A 17083-nucleotide genomic window follows, 5' to 3' on the forward strand; every position below is an offset into this window, starting at 1 on the left:
GAGAGAGAGAGAGGAGGAAGCAGGCTCCCTGCCAAGCAGAGAGCCTGATGCGGGGCTCGATCCCAGGACCCTGGGATCATGACCTGAGCGAAAGGCAGAGGCTTTAACCCACTGAGCCACCCAGGCGCCCCGTGCTCAACTGATTTTTGACAAAAGTGCAAAAGCAATTCAATGGAGAAAGGATAGGCTTTTCCAAAAATGGTGCTGGGACTGTTGAACAACCATAAGCCCCCCAAAATGAACTTCAAACTAAGCCTTGTACCTTAATCAAAAATTAACTCAAAAGAGGTCACAGACCTGCATGTAAAATGTAAAATTATAAAACTTTTAAGAAAAAAATGTAGGAGAAAGTCTTCAGGATCCAGAATGAGGTAGAGTTCTTAGACTTGACACCAGAAGTACAATTCATAAAAGGAAAGGAAAAGTGTCAGAAATGTAGTGCTAGTTTGGTGCCAGCACAAGGATTAACAAATAGATCCATGAAATCGAATAAATCACCCAGAAATAGACCCACACTACTGTCATTCAATTTTGAACAAAGGCGCCAAAGCAACCCAACTGGGAAGAGGAGATTCTTTTCCACAAATGGTGCTGGAATAACTTAATTTCAGCCACTGCTTCATACCATAACAAAAATTAATTCATGATGGATCATAGATCAAAATATAAAAGTTAAACCACAAGACATTTAGAAGAAAATATAGGAGAATATCTTCACAACAAGGGAATTAGCAAAAACTTCTCGGTTAAAAGGGATCAGTCATTTGAAAAAGGTGAGTTAGACTTCAGCGATATTTAAAACTTCTCATCAAAAGACACCATCAAGAAAATGAAAAGATAAGCTACAGACGGGGAGAAAATTCACAGAGCATATATTTGGCAAAGGATGTATTAGAAAGTCCAATAATTGAAATATATGTCCACAAAGCATTTGTGTAAGAATACTCCCAGCAGCAGTATTCATAATAGCCCCAAGTTGGAAACAGTTCAGTCTTGCATCTGTAGGAGAACTGATTTTTTAAGCCTGCAATACATCAATATAGTATACGATGAAATAACTGCTCAGCAATAAAAAGGGATGAACTACTGATACATGCCACAAAATAGATGAATCTCAAAATGGTAATACTAAGTGAAGGAAGCCTTAGCACAAAAGAATACATACTGCATGTTTCCATTTATATGAAATTCTGGAACAAACAAAACTAACATATGCTGGAAAATTCACAACAGTGTTTGCCCCTTGGGATTTGGGGTAGGAATTGACAGAAAAGTCATGAGGGAATATTCTGGGGTGATGGCAATATCCTATTTTTGATACGGGTTGGAATTGCACGTGGGAATGCCTTTGTCAAGATTCTGCAGATGCATACTGTGGCGCATCTGTACCATGGAATGCTCTTCAGCTTTATAAAGAAAAGGACTAGTGATGCACACAACTTGAATGAATCTCTAAGGAACTATGCTGAGTGAAAAAAAAAGCCAGTCCCAGGAGATTATGTACTGTATGATTCCATTTATGTGACATCTTGGAAGTGACAGTGTTTTAGAAATGGAAGACAGGGGATGCCTGGGTGGCTCAGTTGATTAAGCGGCTGCCTTTGGCTCAGGTCATGGTCCCAGGGTCCTGGGATCGAGCCCAGGATCGAGTCCTTCATTGGGCTTCTTGCCCAGCAGGGAGCCTGCTTCTCTCTCTGCCTCTGTCTGCCGCTCTGCCTGCTTGTGCTTTCTGTCTCTGACAAATTAATAAATAAGATCTTTTTTTAAAGATTTTATTTATTTATTGGACAGACAGATCACAAGTAGGCAGAGAGGCAGTCAGAGAGAGAGAGAGGAGGAAGCAGGCTCCCTGCTGAGCAGAGAGCTCGATGCAGGACTCGATTCCAGGACCCTGAGGTCATGACCTGGACCCAAGGCAGAGCCTAAACCCACTGAGCCATCCAGGCGCCCCTAAGATCTCTTTAAAAAAGAAAAGAAATGGAAGACAGATTAGTGGTTATAAAGGATTAAGAACAGGGAAGAGGAGAGGCACCTGGGTGGCTCAGTTGGTTAAGCGTCTGCCTTCAGCTCAGGTCATGATCCCAGGGTCCTGGGATAGAGCCCCATATCTAGCTCCCAGCAACATGGGAAGCCTGGCCTGTTATCCCTCTCCCACTCCCCCCTACTTGTGTTCCCTCTCTCGCTGTGTCTCCCTCTGTCAAATAATAATAATAATAAATACAATCTTTAAAAAAATATATAAGTAAAGAACAGGGAAGAGGCATCAGGATGGTAGGTGTGATTATAAAAGAGTAACCATGAAGGATCTTGTGGTATCAGGGCTTTTTAGTGCCTTGACTGTGGTAATGGATACCCAAACCTACACAGGTGATAAAATTGTATAGAATGTAATGCAAACGGACACAAAAATGACTCCAAGTGAAACTAAAGAAATCCAAATAAGGTAGTGGGTTGTCTCAATGTCACTATGCTGGTTGTGATTGTAGTTTTGGAAAGTGTTGCCACTGTGGGCAACTGAGAAAGTACATAAGAGATTTCTCTATATTATTTTTTTTTAATATTTTATTTATTTATCTGAGAGAGAGAGAGACAGTGAGAGAGAGCATGAGCGAGGAGAAGGTCAGAGGGAGAAGCAGACTCCCAGTGAGCCGGGAGCCCGATGCGGGACTCGATCCCGGCACTCCAGGATCACGACCGAGCTGAAGGCAGTCGTTCAACCAACTGAGCCGCCCAGGCGCCCTTCTCTATATTATTTCTTATAACTGCATATGAATCTGTAATTATCTACAATTACCTCAATAAAAATTTCAATTAAAAATATTTCTTAGAGGGACGCCTGGGTAAGGCATCTACTTTCAGTCGGTTAAGCATCTGCCTTCAGCTCAGGTCATGATCCCAGAGTCCCAGGATGGAGTCCCCACATCAGGCTCCCCGCTAAGCAGGTAGCCTGCTTCTCCCTTTCCCTCTGCCTGCCACTCCCCCTCATTGTACTTTCTCTCTCTCTCTGACAAATAAGTAAATAAAACCTTAAAAAATTTTTTCTTTCTTAGAGAAATGTCTAATACCATGTCTGGGGAGGAAATATAAAAACTGAGTCAGGAACATCTTGACATACCACATGGCAAGGACGCTATCAAAGATTACTGAGGTTGTGTCAAAATGACGAACCAAATTGAGGCCAAAGATGTCTCAATTTGAGCTTCAGTATGAATAGCAGTTTCAAAGACTTTAAACCTGTAAAATAGGTTTAAATCCATGAATTCATCGTAATAGTTTAAACACACACAGATTGGTTACCTTCAAAGAATAATGGATGCATGGAACCAATTCATTGTCTTGACACCTGGAAAATGAAAGAGACCTTTCCTAAGGGTATGGTACAGTGGGGTAACTAAATGGTATTTGAGGAGAAGCATCTCCTAATATAATTTCTTCACCAAAGAAATCAAATGATATAATTAGAATTCTCACCATTTTGTTACCTCCAGGGAATTCATGGATCTAGGTATTGAGCACTAGGTATTGAGAGGACACTAACATAAAAAAAAAAAAAAAAAGACAGCCAGACTTACGGACATTTGATGATAAAAACATGCAATACCACTTGTGCCCTTGCTAAAGGGATTGCACCTGAGTCTGATCAAGCTTCTGGATCCAGCTGCCAATGTGCAGAAAATACAGAAGACAGGGCAACAAGTTGAACTCTCCCATGAGAAAGCATGCAGTCAGCAAAATTCAGATGGAGACTGGTCAGATGTTTGAGGAGCTTTAACAGGCAACTTGAAAAGAAAGGGATGGAAGGGGACCCTGTGGGTGGAATGAGAACCAAACACATATTGAGCTAAAAACCTGAGGACAAAAGTAAAACTCTAGAATCTAAAGATGTATACTTAGATGGTGAAACCACAAAGACCTAAGGAAGTGATACTACGGAATCAGGAATATGTTTATCTTTGTGGGGAGAATTGGAATGGGGCACTGGGGAGGCTTCTAGAGTAGCTGACAAAATTCTGTTTTCCGATTTCAGTATAGTGGTTAGCAGGATGTTTTCCTTATAAAACAAATCACTATACGAATCACCATGTACTCTTTTTGATTCACACTTTAAGAAGGCTGTGGTAGAACTATTCTCAGGTAGCTCTGGGAGGCCAAAAGTGGCCCTTGATGTCTGAGGAGAGAGGATGAAGAAAGGCCCTGTGAGCAAGGTGCTGGGAGAGTGATGGTAGGTGGGAGGAAGATTAGTGATGAAACTGGAGAAATAGACCAGCTCATAGCTGTCATCTGTGCTAGCTTTTATCCTGGAAGCCATGGGGAGCTATTGAGGAATTCTAGACTGACAAGTGGCGTACCCATATTTACATTTTAGAAAGCTTCCCTTGGTGGCTGGATGTGAAGTGGATTGGATGGAGGAGGCAGGACTAGTTGCAGGGAGACCGGCTGAGAATCCAAACCAAAGATGGTGAGGCCAGAAACAACTCCATGACAGAGAAAGGAGAGAGGAATGGACTAACTTGAGAGTGCTTAAGGAGGTGGAAACACACAATGTGAGAGAATATCTGGGAGAGAGCAGGAGAGAAGTAGAGAAGAAATCAGGGAGGTTTCCCTAGTTACTGACTGGGGTGGCAAGGTGGGAGGTGATGGTGCCATTAACTTGGACATGTAGAGCAGGCCTGGAGACATGATAATCTATACTATTTTGTAAATTGAGATACTGTTTACATACAGTAAGATGCACAGAACAGAAGCAATGCAGTCCAGTGAGTTTTTTCAGATATTTGCATGTGTATGACTAACACAGCAGTGAAGATGTAAACGTTTCCTTCACCATGTGACCCCTTGAAGTGCTGTTCCCGTTTTTCTCAGTGTAGATGATTTTGTCTGTTTTTGAACTTCACCTGTATGGAATCATACAATATGTTGTCTTCTGCAGCTGGTTTCTTTTGCTTAACATTATTGTTGTGGCTCAGCTGTCTGTTATATATATATCAGTAGTACATCCACTTTTACTGCCGAATAATGTAGCATTGCATGCGTACACCATGCTTTATTTATCCGCTCTTCTGGCCATGGACATTTGGGTGGTTTCAGATTTTTTGTTTGTTTTACTATTAAGAATAAAGCCTCTGTAAACATTCTCATATAAACCATTGTGTAGATGTTCATTTTCATTTATCTTGGGTAAATACCTAGGAGTGGAATTCCTGGATCATAGCATAGGTGTGTGTTTAATTGCAGAAGAAGCTACCAAACAGTTTTCTAAGTGATTGTAGTGTTTTATGCTCCTACCAGCAATGTCTGAGGGTTCTGGGTGCTTCACATCTCGATGCTTTGATGCTTTCAGTGTTCTTCGTTTCAGCTATTGTAGTGAGTGTGACACACAGCCCTCTCGTTATGGTTTTGATACAAATCAGGTAATGAATACTAATGATGTTGAACATCTCTTTAACTTGTTGCCTGCTCGTTTTTCTTTTGTGAGGTTTCTGTTCAAACCTTTGCCTATTTTTTGTTGGATTTTTTAAATTACTGAGCTGTAGGATTTCTTGATACATTCTGAATATAAGCCCTCTGACATGTATGTACATTGCAAAGATTTACTCCCATTCTTTCAAATGCCTTTTCATTTTCTTAATGGTATCTTTTGATGAGCAGAAAATTTTAATTTTGAGAGACCAATTCATTATTTTTTTGTCTTTTATGATTAGTACCTTTTGTGTTCTCAGAAATCTTTGCCCATCCTGAGGTTGCATATTTTCTTAGGTTTTCTTTTTTTTTTCTTTTTTTAAGATTCATTTATTTATTTTGGAGAAAGTTTGTGTGTCCCGGGGAAAGGGAGGGGCAGAGAGAGAGGCAGAATCTCAAGCTGACTCCCTGCTGGACACAGTCTGACCTGGGGCTCTATCCCACAAGTTTTCTCTGAAAAAGCCTGAAAAGGTATGGCTAAAGAAGGAGGTGAAGAATGGGAGACACGGGTATCACGGAGACTGCTGTGAATAAAGCAGTGTTCGTGTGAGGAAGTCACAGCTACCAGGAACCCAGCCTTTGTTCTGTGATGTTTACCAGTCCAGAGCGTGGCTTTTCTTCAGCACTGTCAAGGACTTCGGAAAGTCTCACTAGGTGATCGTTATAGAGAAACCTACATACCAGACCCTAATACTAATCTGTAGAGTTAAAGCCAGACCTGTTACGATGAAGCTCAGAATTCTTGTAGACATAGTCACACATTTGTGCTTCCATCCTTCCTGAGCCTAGATAGCTGACAGGTATGATCATCATGCTCATAAAATGGAGAGGAAAACCAAGGGCTTGAAGAGGTTCACAACTTGATTACAGTCTGTTGTGAAGTCTGCCTATTTTCAAGTTTAGTTCCTACTTATCTAGAGACTTTCTAGGGTTTCAGACTTGGAAGTTGCTCTAGGTCATCTAACATAGTCCCCTTGTGTTTAGGTGGGGAAATGGACACTCATAAATGAGAGGGCTTTGGCTAGGTTTAAATAACAGGAATTCAAAGAAGCCATCTTGAACAAAAAGAATTTATCACAAGAATACGGAGCTAGCTGATGGAATTCAAAAGGCAAAGCTAAAGCTAAGTTTTGGGCAGAGGCTGGAGCCATGACCTGGAGTGCTGAAGAGAAACTGGGATGCCCCTTGTTTCTGCCCTTTTCTCTGTTACTGTCTCTGATTCATTCTTCTCTCAATGTAGACTAACTTGGAGTCCTATGACTGGCTAAGCCTTGTTCCCTTGCATACCTTTGGGGTCAGGAGAAGGCAGGGAATATTTTAAGAAAGGAGAGCTGTAAGCAGGGTCAGCAAAAACCTCTGTTGTTTTGTGTCTGTCTCCCAGGTGACCATGGAGGCCGGCGGCCTCCCCTTGGAGCTGTGGCGCATGATCCTAGCCTACCTGCACCTGCCTGACCTGGGCCGCTGCAGCCTGGTGTGCAGGGCCTGGTATGAGCTGATCCTCAGTCTCGACAGCACCCGCTGGCGGCAGCTGTGTTTGGGATGCACCGAATGCCGCCACCCCAACTGGCCCAATCAGCCTGACGTGGAGCCCGAGTCTTGGAGGGAGGCCTTCAAGCAGCATTACCTTGCCTCCAAGACCTGGACCAAGAACGCCTTGGACTTGGAGTCCTCCGTCTGCTTTTCTCTATTTCGCCGGAGGAGGGAACGCCGTACCCTGAGCGTTGGGCCAGGCCATGAGTTTGACAGCCTGGGCAGTGCCTTGGCCATGGCCAGCCTGTATGACCGAATCGTGCTGTTTCCAGGTGTGTACGAAGAGCAGGGTGAAATCATCCTGAAGGTGCCTGTGGAGATCATAGGGCACGGCAAGCTGGGTGAGGTGGCCCTGCTCGCCAGCATCGATCAGCACTGCTCCACCACACGCCTGTGCAACCTTGTCTTCATGCCGGCCTGGTTCTCCCCCTTCATGTTTAAGGTGGGTGCCCGCATCCAGATGGGTGGCCTCTCTGGGCCTGACTTGGGCCTCTTCACAGTGGGTTTATGACCCCATTTTTTTTGGAATTGAGGGTTTTGTTCTTGTTCCTATAACACACTCCTCTGAGTTCTGCACCAGCTGAGAAATGGATAAGAGATCAGTAATGATCAACATTCTGCTTTATTTTTGGCAAAACTGTATTAAAAAATAAGCCAAGGACTCAAGACCGAAACTGCTTTGTACTTCTTTCCTTCCACACTGGACGAACTGGCTCCGTCCGCGGGTGGAGTAGCTAGGTGGGAAATCCAGGTCCACACGTGTGCCACATGGTGACAGGAAGCAGAGAACACTTCATGCCCAGAGACGGCCAAAGCCAGGGGAGGCTATGCAGGACCAGTGACCTTTAGCCCGTTGGCCCCACCCTGTGGAGGAAGGTCAGGGAAGGTCAGACTTTTACCAGGGGTGACTAGGGAGAGGGTCAGGAAATACCAGCCCACACTTACCTTCTAGGAACACAGAGCACAGATGTATTCAAAGCCCAGTATGTATTGACATGTGGGTAGATCCCAGCAGAATAGTCTACGGCTTTACATTGCCTGGAAACATTATAGCATCTGGACTTCTAACCTGTCGTAATAAGTATATTGCCACTATGACTATCTGTCACAACACATGGTCTCTCGGGTTAGTAATGATCATCCTATGACCACGGTGCACTTAACCATGTGCCTGGTGTCTGCTTTCCAGCCATGAGAGAGAGGGGTCGTGCCGTCTGGTTTTCTAGATGAGCAAACTGAGGCTCGGCACAATTAAGTGACATACCCGGGTCTCAGACTTAGTAAGGGACAGACCTAGGACCCAAGCCTATACTCATAATCTAGGCAACTTTCTATCTGTGACTTCTTTTGTTCCCCACAACAAACAGTGGTGGTAGACAATAGACTTGGTATCCCCATTTCGCTGATCAGGGGCACTGAAGCTCAGAGACACTAAGTAACTTTCTCAGGTGGATAACTAGTGAGGTTAGAACTCAAATTCTAAGTACTTTTGAAATTAACATAATGCTGGGTTCCTTGGAAACTTCAAAGCCTGTTTTTTAGGTCTAGAATGTTTCAGAAGGACTGATGAACAACTCCTGCGCTGGTCTGCAGGTCCTGAAGAAGAGTTTGATTCAAGACCCTTCGCTTTTCCTAGGACATTCACTCTTAGAGGAATATGTTCGTTTCAGCCTCCTCTCCTCGCTCAGAAGCACAGTCGCAGATGCTCAGGGGGTGAGGCCTGGCAGATAGTAGTGCTCTGTCCGTGACCATCTTTTAACTGGAAACAGGACAAGGGGCTAGGATGACCTTGCCTGTAGAACACAAAGGCCAGGGTGATTTCACAGCGGTTTTCAGGGACTTCTGAGGAGAACCCCAGCAATGGCTCTGCATCTCCAGAGAGCTGGTGTTCATCTATAAAGAGGACCCAGTAAGAGGAAAATGGATTTAAATTGCAGCAGGAAAAAATTAAGTCAGCCATAAGGAAGCTTATAGGGGTTAAGATGAGCTCTCCAGGGTGCTTACTGCTAGAGAATGTAAAAATGGTTCAGGGTGGATGTGTCTGGATTACTCAGTGGGATCAGGAAACACACCCTCGTTTTATGGTTCATATCCTTCTGACGGAATTTAGGGTGAGATCCGGAAACAGTTCTTTTTCAGGAATATAGAGTAATTGGGCTTCTCAGCCAGGCTTGGGAGCTAAGGGGCTCGACTGAGTGGTGCATGGGATTCAGCACCTCCCCACTTCAGCGGAGCCTCTGCTGTCCCTGTGTCCCTGACCCCAGGTCCCAGTAGCTAATGTCCAGTCACCCGGCTCTCTTCCTCGCTCTCTGTTAGCCGGCAGCCCCGTATTGCATACAAGCAGCCTCAGAGAGATGAAGTCCTGTCCGAAGTAACACACTTGAAAGAAGCCGAGCTGGGAGTTCTCCTGTACAGCCAGACTCCAGAGCCGCTCTTCCCTACTGCTCAGTACTGCCCGGCTGTGGCAGCATACCTTGTCCCCATCTTTAGGGACACAGCCTGCTTCCTTTGTTCTGCCCCGCCCCCAGACACATATGGGCCAGTTGCCACACAGGCTGGACTCTCCCAGAACCTGTGGCTGGGCTTCCGCACCTGCCTGTCCCAGCCCAGGTAGGGCTCAGCCCCTCGTGGTCTGTCTTCTGTCAGCTCTCAGGCTCCTTGCTGGCTCTGTCCCGAGTTCAGATGCCCAGCTGGTGTTCTGTGGGGTGCTGCAGAGCTGAGAGAGGGTGGGGAAGGGAAGTTGTGCTGAAGAGGTGAGACCTGGTGAGACCCCTCACGATCTCACACTTTCTTCATGTAACCAAGACACCAAACCGGGACTCCCTCACCCTTCATGGGACACAGGAAAGTTGTGCTCAATTGCAGCCAGTTCCTGTCCTTCCTGCTCTCCCTTGAGCGATGCTTGCTCTGCTGGTTCACCTTCTGTGTTACCGTGTTGACTCCATCTCACCCAGCATCCCTCTGAGCATTCAGCTTCTTCCCTTGTCCCCATCTTCACCCCTCAAAGCTTATATTCTCACTAGACACTAATTGAATACTGGGGGAATTTACCTGAGACTTGAGGTCTTTAGGAAGGGCCCTGTTGCAGAGCGTGAACTTTCCTGCCTGTATTTATTTCCGGTCCCTTTGGGATCAGAAGGAGGGAAAAGCAGGCAACTCCAAATTCTCCTCCCTCTGATTCAGAGCAGCTTCCTGTCCCTGTCCCTCTGTGTGGGGGCTGACACATGCCCTTGGGGAGGAGGAGAGCAGGATCAGCCAGATGAATGGCCTCTCCAGGCTCCACCCTCCTTAAAGCGCAGTTAGAGCACTGACTAGCGAAACAGTTCTGTTCCCTGTTTCATCTGCTTTCTCTTTCTTGTCTTTCCTCAGACAACCTCCGGTCATGTGCAGTTTGACAACTGCAACTTCGAGAATGGGCACATCCAGGTCCATGGCCCAGGTACCTGCCAAGTGAAGTTTTGCACCTTCAAAAACACCCATGTTTTCCTGCACAATGTGCCTCTGTGCGTCCTGGAAAACTGTGAATTTGTGGGCAGTGAAAACAACTCTGTGACTGTTGAGGGCCACCCGTCTGCAGACAAGAACTGGGCCTACAAGTATCTAGTAGGACTTATCAAGTCCTCCCCCAGCGTTCTCCCCACAGAGGACTCGGACTCTTTAATGTCCCTAGACCTGGAGAGCAGGGACCAGGCTTGGAGCCCAAGGACCTGTGACATTGTCATTGAGGGCAGCCAAAGCCCAACCAGCGCAGCTTCTACCTCCCCAAAGCCAGGCTCCAAGGCTGGCTCACAGGAGGCAGAGGTGGGCAGTGATGGGGAAAGGGTGGCCCAGACTCCAGACAGCAGCGATGGAGGCCTAAGTCCTAGTGGTGAGGATGAGGACGAGGACCAGCTCACATACAGACTGTCCTACCAAGTGCAGGGCCCACGCCCTGTACTGGGGGGCTCCTTTCTCGGCCCACCACTTCCAGGGGCATCCATTCAGCTGCCCAGCTGCCTCGTGCTGAACTCACTGCAGCAGGAGCTGCAGAAGGACAAGGAGGCCATGGCACTGGCCAGCTCTGTGCAGGGCTGCCTCATCCGCAAGTGCCTCTTCCGGGACGGGAAGGGAGGCGTCTTCGTTTGCTCCTATGGCCGAGCCAAGATGGAAGGAAACGTCTTCCGGAACCTGACTTACGCAGTGCGATGTATACATAACAGCAAGGTGCCGTCCTAAGGTTTACTCTACAGACCGTGAGGCCTTCCTGGGTCACTCGGAACATGATTTTGATTAATGAGAGAAGGTTCCTATGGCTGTACACAGGAAGGCTTTGGTGGGGCTGTTTTGCTGTTTTTAAGTCCTCTTTTCATTCTACAACACATGCTTACCTTCCACCCGTCATCTGATTTGGACAGAGCAGAAACTATTCTTCCCATTTTACAGAGAAGTCTTATATATTTATAAAAAAAAAAAAAAAAAGGATGAATACCCAACTTTTGTAGCACGTGGAGATGCAGCATGGGGGGTTAGGGGGATAGGAGAAGAATAAATGAAACAAGATGGGATTGGGAGGGAGACAAACCATAAGTGATTCTTATATGTTTATTAAAAAGAAAAAGAAAGGATGAATACCCATTTTACAGAAAAAGAAACAGGCCCAGAGGGGAAGTATGACTCAGTCAGGGTCACATAGCAAGTTAGTGGCAGAACGGGGACTAGAACCCAGGTCTTCCAGCTCCTTTCACTATGTCATGATGCTTCTCAAACGTGTCCCCAAGGCCTAGTAGAAGGGACAAGGGCTCTTGAGCCTGGATGAGAGAAAATTGAGGGGCACATGATCACGGGTTTTGATCCACACTGGAGAAGCTTCCCGGAGAGGTATCCGAGCTTTGTGGGATGAGTTAGAGGACGGCCGAGGACAATAGCGTGCATGGGGTGAGAGGATGTGGAGTGAGGGCATTCCAGGCAGCCAGAACGTTCTGTGCTGGGGCCTGGGTGTGCAGCTGTATGCTGAGGATGAAGGAGTGGTTGAAAATAAGGCAGGGGAGGTGAGCAGAACCCACCTTGCCCTGGGCCTGGAAAGCCCCTTTGCGAGGCACTGGGGCTTGATGCTGAGAGTAGTCTGTGCTGCTGCTGGTGCCGTCACGATCCTGCGGGCTCTTTGGGGTGCTGCAGGACAGTCGACACAGGAAAGGCTTCTGGAAGGAAAGACATGGCCTTTAGAAGAAAGCATGATCTATCTCCTGGGTTTGAGTCTTACCTCTCCACCAACTCACCACAAGCATCACCATTCTCTTCTGTAAAAATGGAAAGAAGCCTCCCAGCCTTGCGTCTCTCACTGGGGCATTGTGAGGGACCAATGCCGTAGTACTGGTGAAGCGCTTAGTAAGCTCCAGGGCGTCGGACCCGTGTCACGGGAGGCTTGCAGATCTCCGGCGGCTGGAACGGCTAACAGCCATCACATTTCATTGTGTTTGCCCAGCCTCTTCCAAAGAGGTTCTGAGGAGGTGTTTCCCTGAAAGAACAACAGAGTGCTATGTGGAGAATAAAGAGAACGGTCAGATCAGAGGACGGGTGACCGTTTCGCCCTCGGGTACCACTATGATAGGATCTGGTCTGAGCCCCCAGGAGGGTCTTCCCTCTTGCATAGTTACTAGGAGTGTGGCTTCTGAGTCAAATTCTGGCTCTGCCCCTTGTTAGCTGTGTGTCCTTGGGACAAACGGTACAATCTGCTTCCAAGGAGCGGCAAGGATTAACTGGGGTCATAGACATAAAGTGTTTCCGGTACAGAGCAAGTGCTCAACAGATGTTTTTGTTTATTTTTTAAAAGCGCTATTACAGTCCCGTGTGAGAGGTGCCGTGGGTGGTGTAGGAGCCCAGCCTCAAGGAAAGGTTTCCTGGAGGAGCAGTGCCTGGGCAAGGTGAGGCTGTGAGACAGCGGAGGGGTGCCTGAAGGCCACACGAGGGAAAGGACACCACACATTCACGCAGCCGCAGCATGAGCTGAGGGCTGCTGCAGGAGACGGGGGAGTCAGCAGGGGTCAGCCAGCTGAGGCACAGACGTCTCACCACAGAGTCTGGAGTTTGCCGTGAAGGCAAGGGAAACTCACAGATTTTTAGGCAGAGGAGAACTGTGGTCAGATCTGTATTTGGAAAGCTCATCTGTCAGCTTTCTGGGGGACGGAATGGAGGGAATGAGTCCGGGGGCAAGATCAGTGAGAGGCAGTGGAAAATCGTGGTCCAGAGATGGAGAGGAGGGGACAGGACATTCTGGAAAGGTGGAAACGAGGGTTTTAGGAGGGAGCAGTCAAAGGCATGAGGCCTAGGTTTCTGGCCTGTGTGGCAGAGACAACAACAGGAACATAGGAGATTAGGGTATGGAGACAGAGAAGCTGAGTTTGGGGGATTTCCAGAATCTAGCAGAGATGCTGTCTGGTTACCTGGTTCTGGAGCTTTGGGGAGGGAAATGCCATGCCAGGCAGACTTGGGAGCAGATGGTAGTTGGGAGTCATGGAAAAGGAGAAGTGAAAAGTTATACAGCCTTACTTGTAGCCCTTTTAAACTATTGTCTCCGGGGGCTTTTGGCAGGAATTGTGCAGCCTATAAATTCCTAGTGAGTCTCTAGCAAAGAACCTAAGAAACTGATATTCAGGATTTTTGACTAAAAATTCATGTATCTCTGCAGTATCCAGCATCAGGTGCAACTATATGCTTAGTGGCCTTCATACAAGCAGGGATCTGTGGGCGAGGGTGATGGGCCTGCCTGGGAGCAAAGCCTTGATCTGGTGGCCAGAGGGCAGCCACCCATCCCTGCCCTCTAGAATATCCCTAGGAGAGTAAGACTGGCAGAAAGAGTCCAGTTGCTTCGGGCGCCAAAAAGAAACCCGGTGTTTTTCTTGCTGTTTTGTGTGTCATGTATAGAGACTGAGGTCAGGAGCGTTTATGTGTGGAGATGAACGTACCTCTTCTTTTGCCAGGCCTTCAGAGGACCAGGTTTGGGGTCCGTCTGGTGAGAATTGTGCTGGTTTAGGTTTTGCTTTCATTATCCTCCACCTACCACAGGTTTCATGTTCTTCACCTTCTGCCCGTTTGCCAGGAGGCTTTGCTCTGCTCCTCAGAGAGGGCCGCCTCCATGGCCTTGCCCCCCGGCAGCAGACTGCTTTCAGTTGTGGCTCTGCGCCGGTGGTAGGCTTGCTGTCCTGTACCGCTGCGCTGTGTCTAGTGAGTCTTGGAAGTAGCTCCCTCACCTCCAGCATGAGGGGGCCTCTAATGATCAGGGCCGAGGTGGGGTTTTTTCCTTTCCCTTCAGAGTGGCAGGGTTTGCTGCCCTTCCCCCAGCTGCTTCAGCCTTGTTTGGCAGGAAGGTTTGGGAGAAAATTCGAAGGGGGCCTTAGTGCTCTTTCCACAGTGGCTATGCTAACTTTCCCCATGCCTGCACCATGAGGGAGGTTGTCCCCAGTCTTTCCCCGCGAGCACCTAGTAAGACCCCCTGGAGAAGTGAAGAGACACACCTGCTTGCAGAGTTTCCGTACCCTCACTCTAGGTCACACTTGGCCTTTAACAGTTCGCTAAGACGCGTGGCTGGATTCTTACTGGTTCCTGGGGCACCTGCATCTACGCAGGCGAGCACGGGCTCACAGCTCGTCTCCCGGGAGGGGCCTGTGGTCCTTGGATTTCAGGCTCGTTGGTTGTCCTGCCACCTCAGTTCTCTGATGGGTTCCAGAAAGTGTGTGCTGTTGTACATTATCTGATTCTATTCTTGGAAGTGTGGGAGCAGTGAATGCTCTTACCATCTTTCTCTATCCTAAACAGAAGGCTTCTCTTGAATCATACTTCCGTTCTACTTTATCTCTCCCAGTCTTTTATTCTAGTGTAATCTATCGTTTGTTAGTAGCACACGGCTTATCCTAATGTAATATATTTTTATTATGATTACACAGTTGCTTAAAATAATACAAATGTATTCTGAATTTTTAATATGCTTATTAAATAGGGCAAGAAAATGTAAGTGGCAGTACATGCCCTTAAATGAGCTGTGCGCTGGGTTGTGGTACTTTGTTTAAGGGAGGCCTCCCTGTACCAGTACTCCTAATTGTCCCGTAGTTTGGAGTATCGGTGGTTTTTCCATCCCTGGATCATACACCCAAGAAAGGTTCAGAACGGACAAGAGTAGGACTCTGTCTTACAAAGTGGAAGAGAAGGTAGGAGGTTATTCTCAGGTGCTTTCTCAGGCACGTGAATTTCAGCAAAGGCACATGTGGGAACTTGATTTCATTCATTGTAGCTGTGCCCTTAGAACCTGGGGAGATCTTCATGTAACCCTAATCCACATAGAGTTTGAAGACCACCAAATCCCATCTTCTCTGAGGGCTCCTTCCATCCCATCATTCAGTTATTCTGCTCGCAAGTTGTGAATACGGAGCACAGACCAACCTTCAGTCTAGGTTTTACTAAAAAACAAACAAACACACAGCTCTGTGGTTGGTAAGGAGCCTGCAGGGCAAAGCCAAGCAGGGCACAGAGCTCCCTCTGCTCCTGGGAGCACACAAGGTGGGAAGAGACAGTCCTTGCCTGCGGGCGGAACAGCAGATGGTAAGAAAAGGACTCAAGTGTTCCCCAAGTGGTTTTTTAAAAAACCTGTGACAAGAAAACAAATGGCTTTCTCGTTTCTGCTTAGATCGTCATGCTCAGGAATGACATTCACCGCTGCCGAGCGTCAGGCATCTTTCTTCGCTTGGAGGGCGGAGGCTTGATCGCTGGGAACAACATTTACCACAATGCGGAGGCAGGCGTAGACATCCGGAAGAAGTCCAACCCACTCATACTGGTACTTCTCTCTGTCTTCATGCTCTTTTCAGAGTGGCGCTTGGTTCTCAAACCTTTTCTAAGATTATTTAAATAAATGTTGCCATCTTGAGCTTATTTATTTTTAAAGACTTTATCTGAGAGAGCGCGAAAGGGGCGAGGGTCAGAGGGGGGTTGCAGACTCCCCGCTGAGCAGGGAGCGCAGGGAGCCTGATGCCGGGACTCTGGGACCATGACCTGAGCTGAAGCAGATGCTCAACTGACTGAGCCACCCAGCTGCCCCGCTATCTTGAATTTATATTGCTTCCTCTTTGCAAGTGGCTCCTACATTTTTCTCTTGTGTCCTTGTGACTCTGTGCCTCCCTCTTTCTGTATTAGGAATGGCTTTGAATATGTCACCTCCCTGCAGTCTCCTTGTCAGTAAGAAGCAGGACTGGGTAGACAGGGAAATTGCACAGAGCACGTTCTCAGCCCTGATAGGCTGTGGTTGGCTTTTGAGTTTGATGAAAATAAAGATACATCTACCCCACCAGACACCTGGATCAAAAGTAAAGCACCAAGTGAGGTCATTCTTCATTTTAAGAAGGACATTTAAGATACTTAGTTCTGAAGATTCTTTGTTTCATGGGTAGGTCATGTGAGTTTGATTTTACACTATCACGAAAGCCACTTAAGATGGTAGAATATGGGGCCAGTGATGTGAGAGAACAGCCCTTTTTTCTACTCTGGGCTTCCCTGAGAGACACATTTTCTAGGAACTAGTAGATGTGTCCCACTTCTCATGGGCTTGAAAAAATCATAGCCACCCTATGCGTAGTGCTTATGGTATGCCATGTACTGCTCTAAGCACTTTGTATATGTTTACTTATTTATGGCTTAATCTTTTCACAACCCTTGTGGTAGAATTGCTGTTATCCCCACCTTATAGATGAAGACGCTGAGGCACAAAGAGACTAAGGATGTTGCCCCAAATCATACAACGAATGACAGAGCTGACAGTCGGTCTGACTCAGGGCTGATGTTCTTGACCCATTGTATCAGACTGCCCTTGCAAAGGGCAGATGAAGGAAATTCCCAACTATATTTAAAGACATGCCTAGCCGGTGTCCTCTTTCAGCCCCTCCTCTCACCGCACTTCTGCCTTGCAGCTGGCGTCTGATGCACAGCCTTGGCTGAGGAAATGATTGCCACTGTTGCCAGAGAGATGAGAGGAGCTTGCCTCCTAGGGACAGAGGGGACAGGCGGGTTTAGCAGAGGGAAGGGGGCGTTCTGTTTCTGTCCTGGCTTCGAGAAAGGGTGTGGAGGATGG

At 47.1% G+C, this 17083-nt stretch overlaps 1 protein-coding gene across 2 annotated transcripts in view; it reads left to right on the plus strand.

The window, feature by feature from the left end:
• FBXO10 (F-box protein 10) overlaps nt 1–17083 on the plus strand; it is a 57092-nt gene that overhangs the window by 24112 nt on the left and 15897 nt on the right. For both annotated transcript variants that reach the window (XM_046023763.1, XM_046023762.1), the window contains exons 2-4: nt 6842–7432; nt 10360–11193; nt 15647–15796. In XM_046023763.1, coding sequence (XP_045879719.1) covers nt 6848–7432; nt 10360–11193; nt 15647–15796 — 1569 coding nt within the window. In that variant the 5' untranslated portion in view covers nt 6842–6847. The remainder of the gene's footprint in view (nt 1–6841; nt 7433–10359; nt 11194–15646; nt 15797–17083) is intronic.

This window comes from Meles meles, chromosome 11, assembly GCF_922984935.1.
Source record: "Meles meles chromosome 11, mMelMel3.1 paternal haplotype, whole genome shotgun sequence".
Lineage (NCBI taxonomy): Eukaryota > Metazoa > Chordata > Mammalia > Carnivora > Mustelidae > Meles > Meles meles.